Source organism: Neopsephotus bourkii, unplaced genomic scaffold (genome assembly GCF_033783945.1).
Source record: "Neopsephotus bourkii isolate Nb327-2 ecotype Australia unplaced genomic scaffold, CSIRO-AGI_Nbou_v1 NB_1637, whole genome shotgun sequence".
Taxonomy (NCBI): domain Eukaryota; kingdom Metazoa; phylum Chordata; class Aves; order Psittaciformes; family Psittacidae; genus Neopsephotus; species Neopsephotus bourkii.
In genome coordinates, this window is record NW_026902112.1 from 10511691 (window position 1) to 10533507 (window position 21817).

The 21817-nt window shown below is 40.7% G+C and overlaps 1 protein-coding gene across 4 annotated transcripts in view; it reads right to left on the reverse strand.

The window, feature by feature from the left end:
- TSNARE1 (t-SNARE domain containing 1) overlaps nucleotides 1–21817 on the reverse strand; it is a 496003-nt gene that overhangs the window by 63572 nt on the left and 410614 nt on the right. For 3 of the 4 annotated variants that reach the window (XM_061374211.1, XM_061374209.1, XM_061374212.1), the window contains one exon: nucleotides 3156–3271. The exons of the other annotated variant lie outside the window; for it this stretch is intronic. In XM_061374211.1, coding sequence (XP_061230195.1) covers nucleotides 3176–3271 — 96 coding nt within the window. In that variant the 3' untranslated portion in view covers nucleotides 3156–3175. Of the gene's footprint in view, nucleotides 1–3155; nucleotides 3272–21817 lie in introns of those variants that run through there. 4 annotated transcript variants of the gene reach the window in all.

Below are 21817 nucleotides of genomic sequence, written 5' to 3' on the forward strand. Positions count from 1 at the left end.
TCAGGTGTCCTGTCTCTGCTTCCTCCCAGTTTCCTCTTCTCCCTGGCAGAGCAGGAGACTCACGAAGTCCTTGGTCAGAGTAAACATTACTAAGCACCAACTAAAAACATCGGTGTTACCAGCGTTGTTCTGAGGCTGAAAGTCAAAACACAGCACTGCACCAGCTACTAAGGAGGAGAAAAATGACTGCTACTGCTGAACCCAGGACAGAGGGTGCTGTGGTGCTGGCACAGAGTGCCCAAAGAAGTTGTGAATGCTCCATCCCTGGCAGTGTTCAAAGCCAGGTTGGACAGAGCCCTGGGTGACATGGTCTGGTGTGAGGTGTCCCTGCCCATGGCAGGGGGTTGGAACTGGATGATCTTAAGGTCCTTTCCAACCCAAACCATTCTGTGATTCTATCATTCTATTACCGTAAACACTAATGGAATAATTTCATAGAATAGTTCTAATAATATAGAATAGAATAATTTCTCTAACTAACTGAATAGTGAACTTCAGATTTCTCATCATGGCTGCGCTTATGAAAGCTAAGGATGCCTACCTTGAATATCGTGCAACTTAAACCACTTGAATTGGGTGGCTGGTGCTGTTTCTGTTGGTTCCTTCCTGATCCAGCACAGAGCAAATTCTCTGATGACATGTTAAATGGAAGTTCTGGCAAGTCATTACTAAACTTGGGTTTTTATTCAGTGTGCCAGTAAGAGTATTTTGTAACTAGTTCCCTAGCTTGCTTTCTTCCCTTTATTTTCTCTGAATGGTCATGTAGAGCTGTTATACATTGAAGCCCAGATGTTCTCTATCTCCCTGAAGTATGTAAGACAGTTTTATATGATACAGTTTGTTGAGGTAGTTGAAACTTTAAATCCCCTGATATTTTAAAATCCATTTGCACTGCAGTTCAGAATAGAAAAAAATGTTCACTATGAACATGGAAATTCTGTTTCAGAAACCTCCAAAATATAAATGTGAAATTTGCTGTACGCCATTTGCTGTCAACCTAGATCACGAATAGTTTGTAACCAACAGAAAGCATACTTGTTCCAATATAACTCAACACAGGTTCTTCCTGCATTTGTACTGCTGCAGAGTTTTAGAAGCTTCATAATTAGTTTCACAACTGATGATGAAGAGTACAGCATTATATTTTTCCTAGGGCTTTCATTAGCATCTCTAGGTTCACTTCCTTCAAGACAAGGATCTCTTAGCAGAAGATTAACTTCAGTTTTCCAATGGAGTTTTACTGTAAGAACATTTCAGTTCTTTCTCCACTTAAGCGATTTATATAAAAATGTGTCTAGATTTAGTCAGCTGTTGATAAGATTTGTGATTTTTAGTACATAGGAATATTTAACTATATATAGAAGAAATTGCATTGTAGCATAGATTATCACGATGAATCACATTTCAAACCAGACTAATGCAGAATAAAACCAGAGTAATGCAATTAGAATCACTGTAGTTGCTCTAGATTTAAATCATCAGGACAGATAGCTATCTGCACTCATAAGCAGTGTCTTGTGTAAAAGAAGGACAAAAATATATGTATAATATATATATATATGCAGTAAGAACATCCATAGTCAACCAATCTAAAGGTCCATCTCACTGATACCCTATTAACTTTAGTGCTTGCAAAACACCTAAGTAAGCATGCAAGTGCAAGAAAATATTTACGGCCATAGCAATAATATGGGGTTCATGATTATCCTCATCCAAACCCAGTGAGATGGTATGTAACATCCTTCAACAGATTTCCTTTTTCTTCCATGGATTTGTACAATTCCTTCTTGTACTCAAATTTTGGTATCCCATATGTCATGCTAGAAGGAGTCCAAAGGTTAAATACACCTTATGTGAAGAATCGTCTTTCTGTGACTGTTTTGCAGCAACCCCTGCTAGTTTCAGTTGAGAGCACAAAGCAGACAGACAGTACATTGTACATTCTAATAGGCAATGACTCCATCCTCAAGGGGAAGGACGGCATGGTCAAGTAGCACTGAAATCTTGTAAAACAAAATAGATAAACTCTGTCAATCCTTTGTGCTTTTTCTAGGGTAGTTCCAGAGGATAGTTCAGGCTAAGAAATCTCTGCTTAAATTGCTGTAAAAGGTCCCAGTGAGCCTCAGGATAATGCAGTATCTACTAAGTACAGGAGTGATTTCACACGTGCTTTATGAAAGTCTCCGTGGGACTTGAGAGGTCTCTAAACTAAAAATTGTCCCCATCCATGACTGTTTTCTGCCTCAGGGCTCCTACTTGGGGTCTGCAAGCCAAGCCCCATTGGTACTCTTGGGCTCCAGCTTCACCTGTTGGAAACCCTGCCATAGCAGCAGGCATACAGACCTTTAAGGCCACAACCCATTAGGTGGTAGAAATTTGTAAATCTGATAATCTCTCTTCGAATAAGGCCTGGCCACCTTCTAAAGAAACAGACACCCAGAAATGCTTTCTATCAGACTGAGATTATCAGAAATAACTTAGGAGTCATTCTCCTAGAGTAGTGAGGGGGAAGAAAAGGGAAAAGAAAGAAAACATACTATAGCTTAAACTATAGGGATGAAGTTGCTTTGATGTCTCACCTGCGTTGGTTACAGCCCAGTCTCCCTACTACAGACCAATACTCCTTCAAGGGTTGGATCCAGAGCAAAGATCGCTAGAAACCTATTGTTATTTTTGCCCATACTGCAATCTTCAGTTGTTTTGTCTTCCTACTCCTCAGGAGAGCTTGGCTCCAGGGTACCTTTGAAACATCCCAGAAGCTAGATGCACTTTGGAACATATCAACATATCCGTTGGATTGCCCCCAGCCCTGCTTCAATCTGGGGTCTTTAACGTATCTTCTGCATCTCTAATTAGTATCAATTTCTGATTCATTAATTAGCATTGTCATGAGACCCATATAAAATCAAACAGCACAAACAACAGAAAAAAGGGTAATAAGATGGTTTGTTTGAATATCAATATCACCTTGGCTGACTTTTAAGGACCCACTAAGGATGTTATTTCTGAGTCCAAATACCCTTTAAAGGAAATTATTTTCATAGGCCAGACCTGAATCTGCAAGCTAAGATCAAATTTTCTTACCATAATCAGCTGCTTAAGCTATCTCCCAACCATCTTAGAGTGTGATAAAAGACTTAGGTAAAGGCTTTTACCTGTGGAAACTGTAGCCAGATCAACCCTTGACTGAGACTGCGATGATTATGACGATGAACAGCAGAACAGCCAAAGCAACAGAGAGAAGGCAGCACTTCATCTTCCTGGCTCGTAGCTAAGAGGAGAAAGACAAAATAAATGGACTTTTAATGGGAAGATGGTGAGTAAACCTATGAGGAAATGTTGCTATTTTTCCATTGGTAGTACTATTTGAAAGGAATCAATACAACATGGAGATTTTGTCGATTTTCTGGACTGACTCATCCTTCTGGACAATCCAGTCTTTCTTTTCATGAAAATCCCCCTTAAATAAAATCACCCTCCCTGTACTACTTTCTTCTTGCTTAAATCTTTGTGTCACACTAGATTTCCAAACTCTGCTTGGAGGGCTGGACTTGGCTATTCAGTTCGGGTTCGGTCTGGGGGTGTCAAATCTGCTTTCTGGCTGCCAGGAGAAGACTGTCTCCTGTGAGATAAAGAGGTCTCTCTTCACCCTGCTGTGCAACGAAATCTAGCCAAGCGATAAGGCAGGCTGTTTACAGTGAAGGCAAATGTATCTCCAGCATTAACCACCCTGATTTCCTTCAAATTAAGATATGGTAAAACAGATTCTACGGGTTTTAATTTTGATGTCTGTTTCTACTTAAACTCATCAGCCTTCCCAGTCACCTCCATGTTGTTTGTTCCCAGATAGTACAATTTCTCTTCCTCTTTTTTTGGGTGGATTAGAAGAAGGGTTTTTCCATGATCCCACAGTGTCAATAATCCTCTTATCCAACACACGCACGAAAAGTAACTTCAAAGAAACAGTTAACTCAGAATTTCTTCTTGAGACCAGATCACCTAGTCCTGCAGCCACCAGACTTGATAACACCATCTTGACACGATAAACCAATTGCTTGTGTCCAGAGTTATTTGCCTTTCTTAAAACTGAAGCAGTACTGTTGCTATGTACTTTTCCTTCCTCTCTTCCAACTGCTGTAACCAGGTCTCCCAGTCTGCTTTAGATCTTTGGTTAACTGGTTTACACCACTCTGCACCCCACTGCATTTCCCATAGAGACATAGTTCCCCAGTTTTTTTGTTCCACAGATATTTTGGCCTATTTTTTATGTCCTACAGATGTTTCTGGTGTCTTATACTGTGACAGGAGACTCATCTCCATTGGTGCTCCAAAGTACACTGCTTCATTTCCTCATAACCCTTCCAAGGCCCATGGGTGAAGAGCTGGAGAAGTATTTCCAGCAGGGAACTGTGATGCACGACCACCAACCAAAGTGGTGTATTTTTATCAAAATGTGGATTTCCAGATTATTATTTTTAAACAAATTAAAATGCTGTGTTGTCCTGACTCCATAGCACATAACCAGTGATTCATCTTGGCTCTGCATTTACTTTTAAATTCACAGAATCAAAGAATCACAGAATGGTTTGAGTTGGAAAGGACCTTAAGATCATCCAGTTCCAACCCCCTGCCATGGGCAGGGATGCCTCAAGTACTAAACCACGTCACCCAAGGCTCTGTCCAGCCTGGACTTGAACAATGCCAGGGATGGAGCATTCACAACTTCCCTGGGCAACCCATTCCAGTGCCTTACCACCCTCACAGTAAATACCCAATCTAAACTTCCCTTGTTCAAGTTTTAACCCATTACCCCTTGTCCTATCACTACAGTCCCTAATGAAGAGTCCCTCCCCAGCATCCCTATAGGCCCCCTTCAGATACTGGAAGGCTGCTATGAGGTCTCCATGCAGCCTTCTCTTCTCCAGGCTGAACAGTCCCAACTTTCTCAGCCTGTCTTCATACAGGAGGTGCTCCAGCCCCTGATCATTCTCGTGGCCTCCTCTGGACTTGTTCCAACAGTTCCATGTCCTTTTTATGTTGAGAACACCAGAACTGCACACAAAACTCACACAGAAATGTTTTCATTTGCTTTGAAAAAAATGGGTGCTTTAAATAAATCATCCCATGTGCATGTGTTAAGAAGGATCTTTTTGTCAAGTGTGACAGAAAGGAGTGCACAGAGGGACACTGTTCTCCACCTCCCCAAAACTCTACCTGGGGGCACCCATTTGCCCACGCTTCTCAATCAGTCTGCTGTGTCTCTTGGAGACAATACAAGTGTACAAGAGCTATGTCTGTTTAACAGATTATTTCACCTACAAAGTGACATTTCTTCGTAGTCGCTCTGCACTCGCAGCCTTCATTTCTAGAGGGGTAACTACAATGCATTCTGAAAGCTGAGCTCATGAGATCACAAACCTGCTACAGCATCCTCTTTTACTTTAACCTTGATTAATCCCAGGTCAAACCAGGAAACCTGTGCTTCCAACTGCACCTAGATGGCCTTGTCCACCTCTAGAGTGCCAGAGCCTATGCCTGGTCAGCAGAGGATGCTAATGTGTCATTTAGCTTCCAGCAATATTCTCAATTCTTTCTAGTGAGAGTTTCAAAGGCTGCAGTTACCATTTCACATGGCTTCTCCATCAGTCCCTTTGCAAACAGACTCCCTTGTTTTGCTCCTTCTAGCACTGCAAAGCCCTTTTCACCCTTATTTTGCACTTTATGTAGTCTCTTCCCCTGCCCTTTTCTTCTTGTTTTTAACCAACATAAAGCTAGCATAAGACTCAACCATAAGCAGACTAATACGAGGGTAGGAGAGATGCAGTCAAGCTTGTATTCTGGTATCTGGTTCACATTTTATGACCTTGCCCTGGTTGGTAAGTCAGGATAATGATACCTGCTCTGTTTACATCATCTCTTAGTGGATTTACTATTACTGTCCTTCACAGCCATATAATCTGTTGCAGTAGTCTCCCATTAATTCCTAGTTCTTTCTTTACTTTATATTTCAATAAGGAAAGTGTTCAGTTCCTTGAGTCCCTTTAATCTCCACTCATAAATTTGTACATACTGGAGGAACAGCAGAAACAGCAGGAGAGCCCTGCCTGATCCCACAAGCTTTCCTGCACACACTGAGGAAGAGTAGCTGTACACCTCAGCTTCTTTTTGTCACTTAGGTGGAAAAATACTGATACACGAGCAAAAGGCAGCAGTTCTCCTCAAGGTACCAATGCACATGCTGCATCAGGAAGGGCTATGCAAGCATCCCTTTACATACGACTTGATGCAAAGAGGCTCTTGTAACCCTTTCCCTTCCCTTATCAAAGGAGAAAGATGTTAGCACAGAGGATGTTGGACAGATCATTCTGTTCACCAGATAGGATCTGCAGACTAGGGTTATTACATAAATATACATCGACAAACAGTATACAAAATAACACTACATAGAACAAACTCTGGCTATTATCCCTTGTTTAGGCTAACAGAATCCGATTGCCAAACTGAGATTATAAATGGTGTCTTAATGCCATCACTGTCAATCTCGAGGGAAGTTGGGAGACAAAATAAACATATACCTACATCCAAAGGCACCGACAAACAGTAGGAGCACATCAACATCAGAAACATGATCACTCAACAGCTAGGAAATACTAGTGTTCCACATGTATGCACATGCAGGCAGCATTTCGTTCCCCTCCCTCTCAAGCAGAATCTCTGCCTTATTCAATAAATGAGTTATTATTATGCTATGTACATCATGAATGTGGGAGTCCACATTCACATGAGATCATGCAAACCTTTCACTTAATATAAAAGTCCTAGTTTTTCCCCATGGGAGTTCCATGACAGTGGAATTACACAATTAATATTTCCATCCCTAATATAAAGGCAGAAATGGGTTTATGTCTGTTCTACACCAAGGAACAAGAGACACATGATGATAGCAGAAGTATAGCTATCTTAAGAGAACTCCACCAATGTGATTCATGATGCCATCACTTGAGTCAAGGTTAATCTACACCTACATGGAAATGGTAAACCTGTGACAGGATCATTTCTCACCAGGGCAAGTTCCTTACTGCCCTAAAACAGATATTACTAGCTTTCAGACACAAAATTATTAGTCTCAGAACAGCAGAGCCACAGCCACAAGAAATGTAAGGATCAAAACCAACCCAAACACAACAAAAAACCAAACCAGCTATAAAATGAATCATTTATTTTATGACATAATACTTCCGGGAGCTTTGCGTTTTTATACCATTTCCCACACATCTGACTAATCCACTGTTGCTTTCAGTTGTCTTTTTCCAGCTCCTTCTCCTTTCAACTGCTGAAGATCTTTCTTTTACACTGTGCATTAATATTGCTCCCTATTCTCCTTGACTTTCCTCGTCTCCAGCACAGGAAGTTCTGAGGCACTGGGACCTCCTCTCAGTTCCTCCAACCTACACCAATTGCTCTTTGCAGGAGTAAAATAATTTTGCTCAGCATTTCCCACTTGAATCATAGAATCCCAGACTGGTTTGGGCTGGAGAGGACCTTAAGATAATCCAGTTCCAACCCCACTGCCATGGGCAGGGACACCTCACTCTAGATCATGTGAAGACCACTTGTAGCATACTTAGATGCTTACCAGAGAAAAGGCATATTTAGGACTATGGACTCTACATTAGGACCTGCAGCGATAGGACAAGGGGAGATGGGTTCAAAGTTAAAGAGAGAAAGTTCAGGTTAGATATAACAAAGTTCCTTACTGTGAGGGTGCTGAGGCACTGGCACAGGGTGCCCAGAGAAGTGGTGAGTGCTCCATCCCTAGCAATGTTCAAAGCCAGGTTAGACAGAGCCTTGGGTGACATGGTCTCATGTGAGGTGTCCCTGCCCATGGCAAGGGCTTGGAACTGGATGATCTTAAGGTCCTTTCCAACCCAAGCCATTCTATGATTCTTAGACTATTGGCACAACAGATGTATCAACAGCTGATGTATACTCTTGGTGCAAACTGAATTTTGAGGGTCTTCCCTCAAACTTCAAAGTAGTATCAATGAAAAAATGAGGATATAAGGGGCTTTATTTTCAGACACTTGAAGGTTTTGCCAAACACTCCTAAAGGTTACAAACTGCTTTTCCCAGTTTTTTTCCTAATAAGTTGCAAAGCTCTATCCACATACAAGAAGCACAAGAGTTTAACAAAACTTCCTTAAAAACACATTCCTTCCAAGGAAACACGTTTCCCAAAACTCCACTTTGGAAAACAGTTCCTCTCTTCAGCTACCCCTTGAAATGAGTATCAAAATTGAGATATAGAAATCCATGCAACAACTAAAATTTCAGGCTGAATTTTGGACAAGTTGAAAGCTACCAGGAAGCATTATCTTCTGCTAGAAAATGCATGAGAAATAATTATAAGCAGTGCTATCTGATTTCCTTTTAATTATATGAGCTTATTCTGAACCTCAGTATGCTGTTGCATTGCTCTGGTTTTACAGCTATTTCCCAACCTGTTGTAAGCCCATTTCCCATAACACCTAGAATTTGTTGATTAAATTGAAGCTAATCTATTTTCATTGTACGCGTTTTCCCAAGATGAAAAGAATGCAGCTTGGGACAAAACCCCCTAATCCTGTAGTAAGACATAATGGCTTTTTGCAGTTATTTTTTGCTAGGCTCTCAGGGTTTTTAGTAAAACGTTAGAGGCACAGATATATCTTAATCCTGACAGAGGCTCTTTAAACACACATGTGAAATAGGAGTGAAAACCAGGGAAGGAACGAGCAAGGCTACTTAAGGACAGAGCTGAGATGCGGTTTATATTGACAGGCAAACTGGACATGATTGAGCCTGGGAGAAAGCTTTCCCTCCTTGTTTCCTAAAAATAAGCTGTGAGTTTTATTTTACAGCCTAGATTTTTATTTCTTGGGGGTGACATGTGAAACATTGCAAGGCATTTTCATTATGTCACAACAGATAGTTAAGTAATTACAAACTATTAAAGCCCATTAAAGCCCCAGGCCCAGAAAAGCAAGTTTAATCTTGGAATCTCCTAAGCAAATACATTTACACGGAGGAAAGGCATGTTTTCTTGCTGTGGATTTGAAAGCTAGTTGGGGCAAAGCATAAATAATAATAGCAGGGGCTTGAGGAAATTATTTTTCCTGTATTTATATAGCATAGGATAAAACGATGTTAAGCATTTGATTTGTGTAATGAAAAGCAGCATTGTGCTTTCCTACCCCCGATGGATTAGTTACACTGTAAACTGCAAGGCAGGAGGTTAAGATTTCGTAAGTGGGTCTATTAAGGAGACAGAAAGTCCTAGAAACAGGCATTTTAATTCAGGCAGGGTTTTGTACTCTATTCTGGGAATGTCATAGCATACAACACTCCTTCAGAGTAGAGACATACCCTTCAATTCCATGGTTTTGGCATTCCTAGGTCTCCTGCAGGACAAAAGCATTGGGAAGGCTGGTATCATTAGCTAACTTAATGTCATCTATATCCCACCATTTTACTCCCCCTGTCTCGAATCTTATCCTTTGGACTGGGATAAGGATGATGGTGGCAGAGAAAGAGCATTATCTGAGATGGTTAACCCAAGACCATGTGTCTTTGTTCCTTCATCCTGCAATATCAGATAATATAAGCATTTGACATATCCTGGGCTTTTCAGTTAGGTTGTATGGGCAAGAACCTGCTTCCGAGGGGAGGAGGTCCATTTTTCAGTCACTGTTTCTTAGGTTAAAAAAGGCATAAAGCTAACCTGTCATCAATACCCAAAGACTCAATAAGATGACCCATTTTTACTTGAATGCTTACCCGTATTTTAAACACAACTTTAAATTATGAACAAATCATGAAGCATTTTCCAACAGAGCCAGTGCTACAGGAACTTCTGGAAGTACAATTCCGTTACTTGAGCAAAGAAGCCATTGAAGATTTATCTTCTGTGGAGATCTATTTCCTGCAAACCCATCCAGCAAATGAAACACCAAAATGATTGAATTTAGAAACCACACAATAACAGCCTCCAGTTATCAGGTCAGGTCCTTTTAAGGGCCTCTGCAGGGATATGAAAACCCACCATGATTAATTTTCAAGTACTGTTTCCTTCATTGTAAGATTAACAAATCTGTTTGACACAAAATGGTACATTTTATATGCAAATCTCTGTAGAGAGAGTTTTGTGACATTAAAGAGGTTCATACAATTTTGTTCACTCTGCCCTCAGAGGTCATTTGGAATTGCATGAAGGCATTTGTCTATGCCCTTAATATGCATTTTGAAAGCTAATTTGAGGTCTGCTGGATTAAGAACCCAGGTCCTTAATTACATTTGGACGTGTCCATGCAAAGATGGTATTATGAATCTCACACTACTGTCATTCCAATATACACCAGCAGAAGCTCTGCTGAAAGCTGTGGAGTTCTCATGGGGGACAAAAGGAAATATTGGAATAATGCAGCAGGAAATCAGACCTTGTAGTTGTGTGTTTACCTCCAAGAATTATGTATTAAGCATACAGCAGGGAAAAAATCACCTTACACTTGCACCAGTGTTTTCATCATTATGAATTTTGTTTTATATTCCATTTACATTGATAAGGCGCTTCAGTAAGTCATACACAATCCTCTCTGATGAGAGAATAAACACACTTCGTTATTGCAGTGGAAGTGAGGAATATGACCTTTAACGTGTGTACAAATTAAAATGCACTGACCAAATTTGATGACCTTTATGGTAAAGCTTCCTTATAGAGTAACAATGAATTTGCCATCAAATATCACTGCTTCTGCAGATGCGCTAGAAAAGGCCAGTAATATCATTAAGCACTTTTAGTGTTTTTAAATGAGAACGAAGCAGACAAGCTGCATCTGAGTAAAACCCACAAGATATAAGAGCAACAGGAAAAGGCCATCCCTCACCACCAAGGAAACAGTACTTTGCTTATCACATTGTTTGTGTGCCTTTGCTTCCCCATCATTTGGACTGATTTCAAACTTTCCCTTATGATGCTCTGTGTATTTGCTACTTCCCACTAATTCTATGCATCTGTTCCATTCCCCATAAATGATTTCCTCATTCCTTTCTTATTCATTTATCTTCTTTGCATACACCCCAAGTGAAACCAACTGCTACCAATTGGTATGGCTCCTCAGAACACCCTATGGTAAGCCTATTTTCTGTTGCATAGCTTTTTAGCAAGTGATAACCATTCAGGATTACATAGAATCATAGAATGGTTTGAGTTGGAAAGGACCTTAGGATCACCTAGTTCCAATCCCCTGCCACAGCCAGGGATGCCTCAAACTGGACCATGTTGCCGAAGTCTAATCTGGCCTTGAACACCACCAGGGATGGAGCATTCACCACTTCTCTGGGCAACCTGTTCCAGTGCCTCAGCACCCGCACAGAACAAAGAACTTCTTCCTTATATCCAACCTTAACTTCTCCTGTTTAAGTCTGAATCCATCACCCCTTGTCCTATAAATACAGTCCCTGATGAAGAGTCCTTCTCCAGCACCCTTGCTGAAGACATTTTCTATGCCTGCAGTCGATCTCAAGTTATTTAATTTAATTGAAAATACTACAGCTGTAATGAAGAATAAAACTACTGAAAAGTTGAAAATATTCCATACTGAAAAAGGTAAAGTAAACCTTTTCTCTAGTGAGAAAGATGGAGAATGCGTGGAAGGACAGGGAGAAAGGAGTTTGTCCCATCAGTGAGGGTGCTCATTTTAGTATTTCTAGGAGATTTGGTTCAGCTTGGGAAAGAGATGACTTGTCTGAATCCCTGGTTCATGTATACTCAAGACCAGGTTGGCCAGAATCTTGGGTGACATGTTCTAATGTGAGCTATTGCTGCCCATGGCAGGGGATTGGAACTATGACCTTAAGCTCCTTTCCAACCCAAACCATTCTATGCCTAGTTCAAAATCCGAGCTGATTTTCACCATTTGCAACAGGATGAGGACAGAAGCACAATGTTTCCGTGCTGGTTTGCCTAGAAGCTGACAGGGGCTGACGTTAAGCCTGTAGGCACGGATTTAATTGCTGCATTTTCTAACTTCTGAATGCTTGAATTAGCAATCCTAATATGCTTTAATATACTTGGGTTTTTAATGGCTGAAACATCATTTGTAATAACACATGATAATGGCTTACATTTCTATCATGTCTTTCAAGGCAGCAGACCTCCGACGTGATTTACAAATTCACTATAAAGAGGTTTATTTTCTTTCCCCAGCACTGGAATGAAGCCACCTATCTCTGGCAGCTGTTTAAATTCTACATAGCAAATCCAGGCAGCAGCCTAAAGCAGGTAATGACTATTGTGTGTACTCAAAACACCACAGAGCCTGCATGTTCTCAAAACAGAATTTGCCCAAGGTAGCAAAGCAAATGCCCTTATGCTTCTGCAGAGACCACCTTGAGACACGTAACAGCCCCACACAGAGACTTAACTCCCCCAACAATTCAAACCCAGAAACACAGTTGCAAGGGAGCAGAGAGAGAATGATTCAACCACGTTAAGGCAGTGCTGTGCTCAGAGAAAGGCTTCGTGCTGAGACCCATTTATTAGTTAGGTTATATTATCTTATGAATAGGACTACTTGGCTGGATTGGCAATCACAGACTTTGAGTCACTGTGCTGCTGATCTCAACCCTCTGAGTCCAGTTCAAACAGCTTTCAACCCAACTCCCTTATCTAGTCTTAAATTATCAGTTCTTCTGTGAGGGAGTTACAGGAGCCAGTGCAGAAAGCCTTAACTGTAGAACCAGCTGAGGAAAAATACTTGGGCTCCCTAAATTGTCTCCTTTTGCCAATAATGACTAGGTCAAACTTTGCGCAAGCTTCTGAGGACCACAGCCAAGGAAAGTATATAGTCTGGCTCAATTTCATTAGTGTTAATGGAATTACTTCAGTGTACCCTTATGAGATTCTGATACAAAGAAGTTAATAATTTCTATTTAGTACCATATGGATAGCTATATTCAACTTTTGTAGTTAAAAAAGCCTAGTAAAAACAAAAAGCTTGGTAAAGGATGGAGCATCAGCCATGAAGGATCTTCAGACCATCTTCAAACAAGTGCAAGTGTCAGATAAAGAAAACAAAAGCACTTCTGGGGGTAAAACAGAAAATTCATGCAATATGTTCACATTGGGACTGAAAGAAAAGATTTTCTGTATTCAAAGCACAGTGTTCTTGAACTAAGACTTGTCTTCAAACCTCATCAGCAAAAGACAACTTGCCCTCAGGGTAAGTCTTCAAGCACCAGGGAACAAACAGAAGGTATAAGCTGGTCTGATTCTACCACCAGAAAGCACCTGTACATAAAAACAACAGTCAGCACATTCCTGATCCATGAAGAAGCTTCCCCCAACCTTATGAATTGTAAGTAAAACCAAATTTTGGAAGGGGTTCCAGGAAGTAGTGTCCCTTCAACATTCCAGAAAGTCAAGTGTTAGGAGCTGATGAATCTCCAAAGTGAAAATGTCACAGAACCATAACAGGCAGTATTTTGTGCTATGTTTTCATTAAGCAATTGATACAATTGGAAAAAAATCAACCCAAAAAGCAGAAAAGACTTGTGTTACTCATAGAATCATGGAATAGTCAGGGTTAGAAAGGACCCTAAGATGTTAACTCCAAAGTCTGTCTGATCTTTACTGTGATCATTGATTTAATATAGGGTATTACTTATGAACTTTGCTCACCAGTATGTCTAGACCATAGAGTCATAGAATAGTTAGGGCTGGAAAGGACCTTAAGATCCTCTAGTTCCAATCCCCTGCCATCGGCAGGGACACCTCACACTAAACCATGCCAACCAAGCCTCTGTACATCCTGGCCTTGAACAGTGCCAGGGATGGAGCATTCACAACTTCCCTGGGCAACCCATTCCAGTGCCTCAGCACCCTCAGGGTAAAGAACTTCTTCCTTATACCCAATCTAAACTTCCCCTGTTTAAGTTTTAACCCATTACCACTTGTCCTATCACTACAGTACCTGATGAAGTATGGTCGTTCCCCCCCCCCCATTCTTATAGGCCCCCTTCAGATACTGGAAGGCTGCTATGAGGTCTCTACGCGGCCTTCTCTTCTCCAGACCATCATTAACATCAGTCCTATTCCAGGAGTATCTCTACTACTCCTAAAACACTACCATCATTAGCAAGTCAAGCAGTGATTTACAGGCATAAACTATCATGTGTTACATCGCAGTGCTGTAAAGCAGAGCTGACTTCTACTGCACTGAACATCAAATGGATCTCTAAACATGGTAAATAGGGCTTTTCTGGTACTGAAGTCAAAACAGTGTAGAGGAAAAAAAACATGTTCCAGTAACAAGATTAACAAAATGTTCCTTAAAAAAGAAAACCCAAGAGGATGACCATGTTTTGTAACCAAGAATACTATTAAAGCTCATGATTTTTCCTCCCAAGCATGCTATTTTTCACCAGTTTACAGGCATCCACCATGTCACTGCTGCTCCTTTGCAGACTACTCTGGAGCAAAGTGCTAAGCAGCAGTGAGTAAATTAAACTGAGACCAGGCATGAAAATCTTACTTGTGAAAAGTAACAAACTGTGTGTTAGGAGCTCAAGGAACGCACACCTCCACACTTTGCTTAAGACAGCATAGATACACAGGCAGACTGAAAGCTATTTTACAGCTTCTTAACCCCATACAGAGCTATGTGGGTCTTCACGTACTTAAAGTAGATCTCGTAGAGACAAGCTGAATCTTTAACTGCCAAATCAGCAACATTAAAGGACAAAGGATATTTCCTTTTTATTACTTACTAGTGCTTGTCACAAGAATAATAGAATCACAGAATGGGTTGGGTTGGAAAGGATCTTAAGATCATCCAGTTCCAACCCCCTGTCATGGGCAGGGATGCCTCACACTTGACCATGTCACCCAGGGCTCTGTCCAACCTGGCCTTGAACACTGCCAGGAATGGCGCATTTACCACTTCTTTGGGCAAAGAAGAGGTGAATAAAGTCACATCTAATGTAATACTAGTGAAACTAAGAAGAAATAGCAGTGCCTCCATATCATTTGGTAAATGGGACACAGTTAAATCTGAGGCAGCATGATTTTCTCTAGAAGCCATGAAGAATTGGTTAGGCTATCAGAATTTCTGATTGCAACTTTTGCTTAAACCCAAAGAAGCTTTCCAAGGTCTGAATAGTATTATTACTCTCTGTGATTGTTTATTTTCACATTGGCCTATGAGCTTTCAGTTTTCTGTTGGATTAAATGCACAAATGGCATGACGTAGCCCAAGTCGATGCCACACTTCTGCCTCTATGAGAAAGCACAAAGTAATGGAAAGGTTTGTGTGAAATGGTATTCTGCTGAAGTTGTCTGCACAGTTTTGCAGATGGAGATTCAGGGAAAGTCAAACAAAAAAGCAAAGTTCAGGACTCATAAGAACACCATTCATATATAAAGACCATCAAAAAAGATTCAAAATAGTAAGCAATGAAGAAAATTGTACAGATAGATTAGTGTCTTTGCATCCTTTCTCATTAAACTGTAATGTGATCTTTCATAGGTCATTTAACTTCTTTGTTGCTTAATTTCCTCTTTTAGAAGATTAGGGAGAATAAAATTACAGAATGGTTTGGATTGGAAAGGATCTTAAGATCACCCAATTCCAATGCCCTCCCTTGGGCAGGGACCCTTCACAGTAGACCATGTCACCCAAGGCTCTGTCCAACCTAGCCTTGAACACTGCCAGGGATGGAGCATTTACCACCTCTTTGGGCACCCTGTGCCAGTGCCTCAGCACCCTCACAGTAAAGAACTTCTTCCTTATATCCAACTTGAACTTCCCCTAAAGTTACTTCATTAAAGCAGTCGTTACTTCATTGAAGAAAAAAAATAGGGACACCTGATGATGGGTCTCATTATTTGCTTAGGACAACACTTAAGCACTTGGGTTTTTTTAGTATCCATTTTGCACGTGGATGGGATTCTCTTTGAAGTAAACTGGTTCAGCCGTTTCTAAGATTAAATGCTTTCACCATCTTCCTGGATGCTAGCACTTTAATCATGTAGTCACACATTAGAGTTGTGGGTATGTCATCAGACGAAGAACATGTAGTCCCTTCCTTCATCCCTAAAACAACAATGTGGAGCGCCTGCAACATTATTCTTACATACATTTCCTAAACTGCAGTTTACTCTGAGCTAAGCCAAAGTGAACAATGCCTGATATGAAAACTGACAATGATCACAGCTCTACACATTTTACTGTTCATCAGTTCCTGGCAATAACACAGTATTCAGAAACCCACTGCATTATTCACATGATTCACAAAACAGCGTTTCCTGCATCTACGTCAAAATCCTTGTGTATATACAAATTGTAATGGATTTTGAATAAAAGGGATCATTATTACAAACAATGGAATATCAGCACTGCTTCACAAATGGCCTCGGAGCCTGACCCTGCCGGCCAGAATCGTAACCCCCAGCTCTAGGCGCAGTCTAGTCAGCACTGCCAAGACAGGAATGTTTATGTGAAGTAGTAGTAATAATTTGACTATGACAGACAACATAATAGAGCTCTGTGAATGTCACAAAGCACGGTGCCAACAGTCAAGCCTATTGAGCATATCCATTACTAGCAGTAATAAGAGGACGATCTGCAAAGGAAAGAATTAAATGAAATTATGAGTCTTTAAGGGCAAAAACAAAAATAGCTTTAATGCTCAAGTTTTACCTCATCACAAGGATGAAAGGAGGAAGAAAGCAATAAAATCTATTAAAGCCACCCTATCTTTGTATACATATGTATGATTTTTGTCACAGTGTCATAGCAGCCTTCCAATATCTGAAGGGGGCCTATAAGGATGCTGGGGAGGGACTACTCATTAGGGACTGTAGTGACAGGAGAAGCGGTAATGGATTCAAACTTAAACAGGAGAAGTTTAGACTGGATATAAGGAAGAAGTTCTTTACTGTAATGGTGGTGAGGCACTGGAATGGGTTGGCCAAGGAAGTGGTGAATGCTCCGTCTCTGGTGGTGTTCAAGGCCAGGTTGGACAGAGCCTTGGGTGCCATGGTCTAGTGTGAGGTGTCACTGCCCATGGCAGGAGGGTTGGAACTGAATGATCTTAAGGTCCTTTCCAACCCTAACTATTCTATGATTCTATGACAACGTGCAGCCAGTTTGCAAGATTCATGTTAGAAAGCACATCTATGATGTGTAAGGAAAAAAAACAAAACACTTGTAAACATTTCCTCCAATGAACACGACAGCAGACAGGTGGTAAAACCAGGGCCATTTAGCCAAAGACAACATGTAACTGAACTATACTTAACCTAAACTGGCAATTAAGCTAAGTTTATAAAGCTTTTATATGGTTCAGTTTGTTACGATATGGCTTTCTTAAAGATATGCCGGGCAGTTCTCCCAAGCTGCCGAGAAGGTGAGGATATAAATCAGTTTCCAGGATAAGGCTTATCCACAAATCCTCCCAAACTCACCTACAAATCCTCCCAAACTCCTAAAACCTGAACTGAACGAGTGGTTTGAAGCTCTTAGAAAGTTTCCAAAGTAGTTCTGAGCATTTCCACCTCAACTGAAACCCATGGAGGTTTTGCACTGATGCTATTTGGAGAACAATTCAAAGATGTCTCCAGAGAGGTTCCGCTTGTGGAATCTTCTGAGGCAAACGTTGAAGAAACCAGATATATTTGAAGGCTCTGCTGAAGCGAAGGGAACCTCTGAACTTGTCAAGCTTTTATACATGCTGCTGATCAAAGCTTTTAGCCCTCCATTCCTTTTCTCCTGGCATCTGTGACAAGAGCTTAAATAGTTGAGCTTTACATGGGCAAAAAAACATATAGATATCTGTGTGGGTGTGTATATATTTCCCCCTTTCTGCTTGTCAAAGTCTCTGTACTTAACATATTAATTTCCTGAGTTTAACTTTTTAATGCTAGCTCCTTTAAGTCATTAGAGCTCCTTTCTTCATTATAATCCTCTTATTTGTAATCAGTCCGAGTCTGGCTGCATATTCTAAGAACATTGCAAAGTTTGGGATGGAGATCAAGGAAAGTTTTTTTCTTGCTCTACTTCACCAACTCCAACTTATTATTAGTCAGTAGTTTGGTGTGACACTTAGGTTACAGTCTTTTCATTGCACTTCTCTGTTTCTTGTGCTGCCCTTTATGAAGAGAAATGCTACTTTTCTTTTACATGCATCATGGCTGTTTAAAGTTGACTAGAGGAGAGTTAGAGGAATTAAAGTAGATACAGAAAAGATCATAATAGATACTGTAATGTGCTTCAACTGGAAGAACCATCAACAGACCCTTCTCTTGAGTGAGTCACTCCTGAAATTGGTCATAATGCATTTCTTAATACTCTTAATTATTTGACATTCAAGACTGTCTTTGAACAAGAGATCTGAGAACATGAACTAATCTCAGTACACCAGACAGCTATTACAGCATGAGAAACAAACTTCCAGTCACCTCTGACTCAGGTTTCTATTTCTAAGGATAAATAAACCTACCCCTCACCATTACCAGCCTTCCTGCTGTTCATTACATGTACTTTAAAAGGCAGAGAAATCATTAATGCAGGCAACATCATATCTCAGTTTGAATGCATCAAAGAAAAGTCATCATAATCCCTTTGCATCTCAACTATGGGGCACAGTAAAACTCACTGAAGCAATGGGCAACAACAGACTCTTAAGTTTTAACAGTTCTGCTGTTTCCTCTGTGATCTTGCAAACCCTACTTAAAGACAGAACTTCATTTATCCACTTACAGCTAAAAGCTGTAGACAGCAAGCTGCTTATCCTTCATTCTCAAACCTAATGTTCAGTGGGGCAGGGGAAAGATGAAGAAAAGCAGTTGGCATAAGGGCAGTCCCACATCAACTAATGTCTGCAGCAAATAAATTAAACAATTACATTAGCCAAGCAGTCACTTCTGACATGGCAGAGCTGACATTAATTGTGCCACAATCAAGATAGTAATTCAGGTTAATTGGATTTCCACTGTCAGCAGCTATCAGCCTGTTTCAATATGCTGCTGTCATTTAAGAATAATTAATCATGGATGACTTTATTGCATGGCACGGGTTGACAGCTGATGGTGTGGGGACGCTTGACGAAGTTGGTGGTTGCTGCAGGCCTACTGAATAGGAAAGCTGCTTTCCTTTGGAGAGCTTATTCTATCGACATATTGAAACTCAAAAATGTGCCTCATAAAGTGTTGAGGCAGTGATATTTGCTGACTCTTCCAAACATAGAATCACAGAATGGTTTGGGTTGGAAAAGACCTTAAGATCATCCAGTTCCAACCCTCTGCTGTGGGAAGGGATGCATCACATTAGACCATGTCGGACAAGGCTCCTGCAGAGCAAAAAAGAGTGGACTGGAGAAAGAAACAGCCATTCCTATTGAAATTGCACTGCAAAAGGTCAGAGGGATGTGCATGTTCCACTGCAGCCTTCAGGCACACACTTATTGTTTGGCTATTGCTACGGCAACAAAGGATTTGATAATACAACAGTTCACATGCTGTAAGGGCTGAAATGCCAAGCTCAAGCTAGTGTTATTTGCTTTTCTCCATTCATAATAGGCCATTACTTTGGTTAACATCTGATAATATAATTTATTCATTATTGCCAGAATGTCTGCAAAAATGTCAAGGAACTTACGAAGCCAAGTGTTTATTTATTAATAACTTGGAAAAAAAAAAAAAAGGTGAAGAAACTGTTGTGGGGAAGTGGGGGATAAAGCTAAAAATTAAAGTATAAGATGAAAATAACTTGGAGTGTTCCATAAGGAGTAGCTGGAATGCATTATATTCCTTAAAAACAAAAGGCACTTTAAACTTCAGGAAAGAAAAGGCTATTAGACTCTGTAATTATTCCCCGGGGGGGGAAATATGCATATATATTTAAAATTAAAGTACAATTTTAGATTATTCATGACAGAGTGCTAAAAAGAAAACCAACGTATCAGAAGTGGCAACACTACTTTGATAGGTGGGCAGAGAAAGTGTTTTACCAGGAATATGATGAATTTATTGTGCAACAACAGGGAACCAGTTCTAGATGTATGGAGTACACAGAATCACAGAACGATTTGGGTTGGAAAGGACCTTAAGGTCATCCAGTTCCAACTCCCTCCCATGGGCAGGGATGCCTCACACCAGACAATGCTGCCCAATGCTCTGTCCAACCTGGCCTTGAACACTGCCAGGGATGGAGCATTTACCACATTTTTGCAGCCTGTTCCAGTGCCTCACTGCCATCACAGTAAAGAACTTCTTCCTTATATCTAACCTGAACTTCCCCTGCTTACATTTAAAAGGAAAATTAGACACCATAGCTGATGAGTTTGTCTCCTTCCTTTTTCAGCAAGATACTGGAGAGAAGATTACCTTGTGCACTAAAACAACAGCACAAATTGAAGATACTTTCTTGCTGTCAGTCAGAGAAGTCCTATTTGGGATGAAGCATCCATTAACCAAAGCAGGAGAGAGGATGCCATTATGACCTCTCTTCAGTGTAGGTCTGACAATGCTGTAGGTACAAATGAACAGCACACATGAAGTTCCTGCCATATGGGGGTTTCACTTTAGTAATCTCTAGCTTTTTATCTTCAATTATAGCCAAGACCCAGCTGCATCTTTTGTCTTATGTTACTGGGAAACCCTTGTTTTTAGAACACGCTTCTCAGTTAGGATGCAAGTATAGCAGTCAATTTGAAACTAGAAGAATCCTTGTTGAAATCCAATCCAATCTGCTCAATCGGCAAACCCATCTAAATGCATGGCTTTATTGTTCTTAATATCTCTGATTCAAACTCAGTCCAACCATGCAGCAGGTGGTTTCTATTTTAAAGAGGACTGAGAGAACGTCAGTGACTGTTCTGTTTTGTTCACTGTTTCTTCTTAAATCCACGATCCTGCTAAACCTTATCATATGCCTTATTAAATTGTGGGTGTAAATTAGTCCTGTAACCAGGGAGTCCCCAAATAAATAGCCAAAATGCTGCTCTACAAAAGTACATTACAGTTTATGCTTATCAGATTGTCTCTGTGATCACTGCTGACAGATACAAATTGAACCTGAAACTGCATGTTTTTCACATCTTTTTCCCTTCCTTTCCATATCCTCTTAAAGTATGAGTGACATGCCCTATCATGAGCCTTCTCAAATGCATGAAAGTGGGTATTCTGTTTGACTGTCCCTTTCCTTTCCTCCTAAGAGCTCTAAACCTTGCCAAATTCAATTGCCCATCTGAGAGAGGAATAGAAGCCTCTTAAGTACTTATGTTCTCAGAATACTTGGTGCTTTACAGAGAATCATAGAATGGTTTGGGATGGAAAGGACCTGAACACCATCCAGTTCCAATCCCTGCCACGGGCAGGGGCACCTCACACTAAACCATGTGGCCCTAGACTCCATCCAACCTGGCTTTGAAAACTGCCAGGGATGGAGCATTCACCACTTCTCTGGGCAACCTAATCCAGCGCCTCATCACCCTCACAGTAAAGAACTTCTTCCTTATATCTAACCTGAACTTCCCCTGTTGTAGTTTGAACCCATTCCCCCTTGTCCTATCGCTATAGTCCCTAATGAACAGTCCATCCCCAGCATCCTTTTAGCCCTCCTTCAGAGAAGCCTCTTCCTTCTTTGGTATGGCAGCAGTTAACAGGTCAAACAGCAAATAGTGCAGATTCTGGCAGCACTTTTTTCAGATAATAGAGAGTGGGGTTTAAGTAAAAGAGAGGAATGTGAGAAAAAGGAGAAATGAAGGGTGACAACAGCCA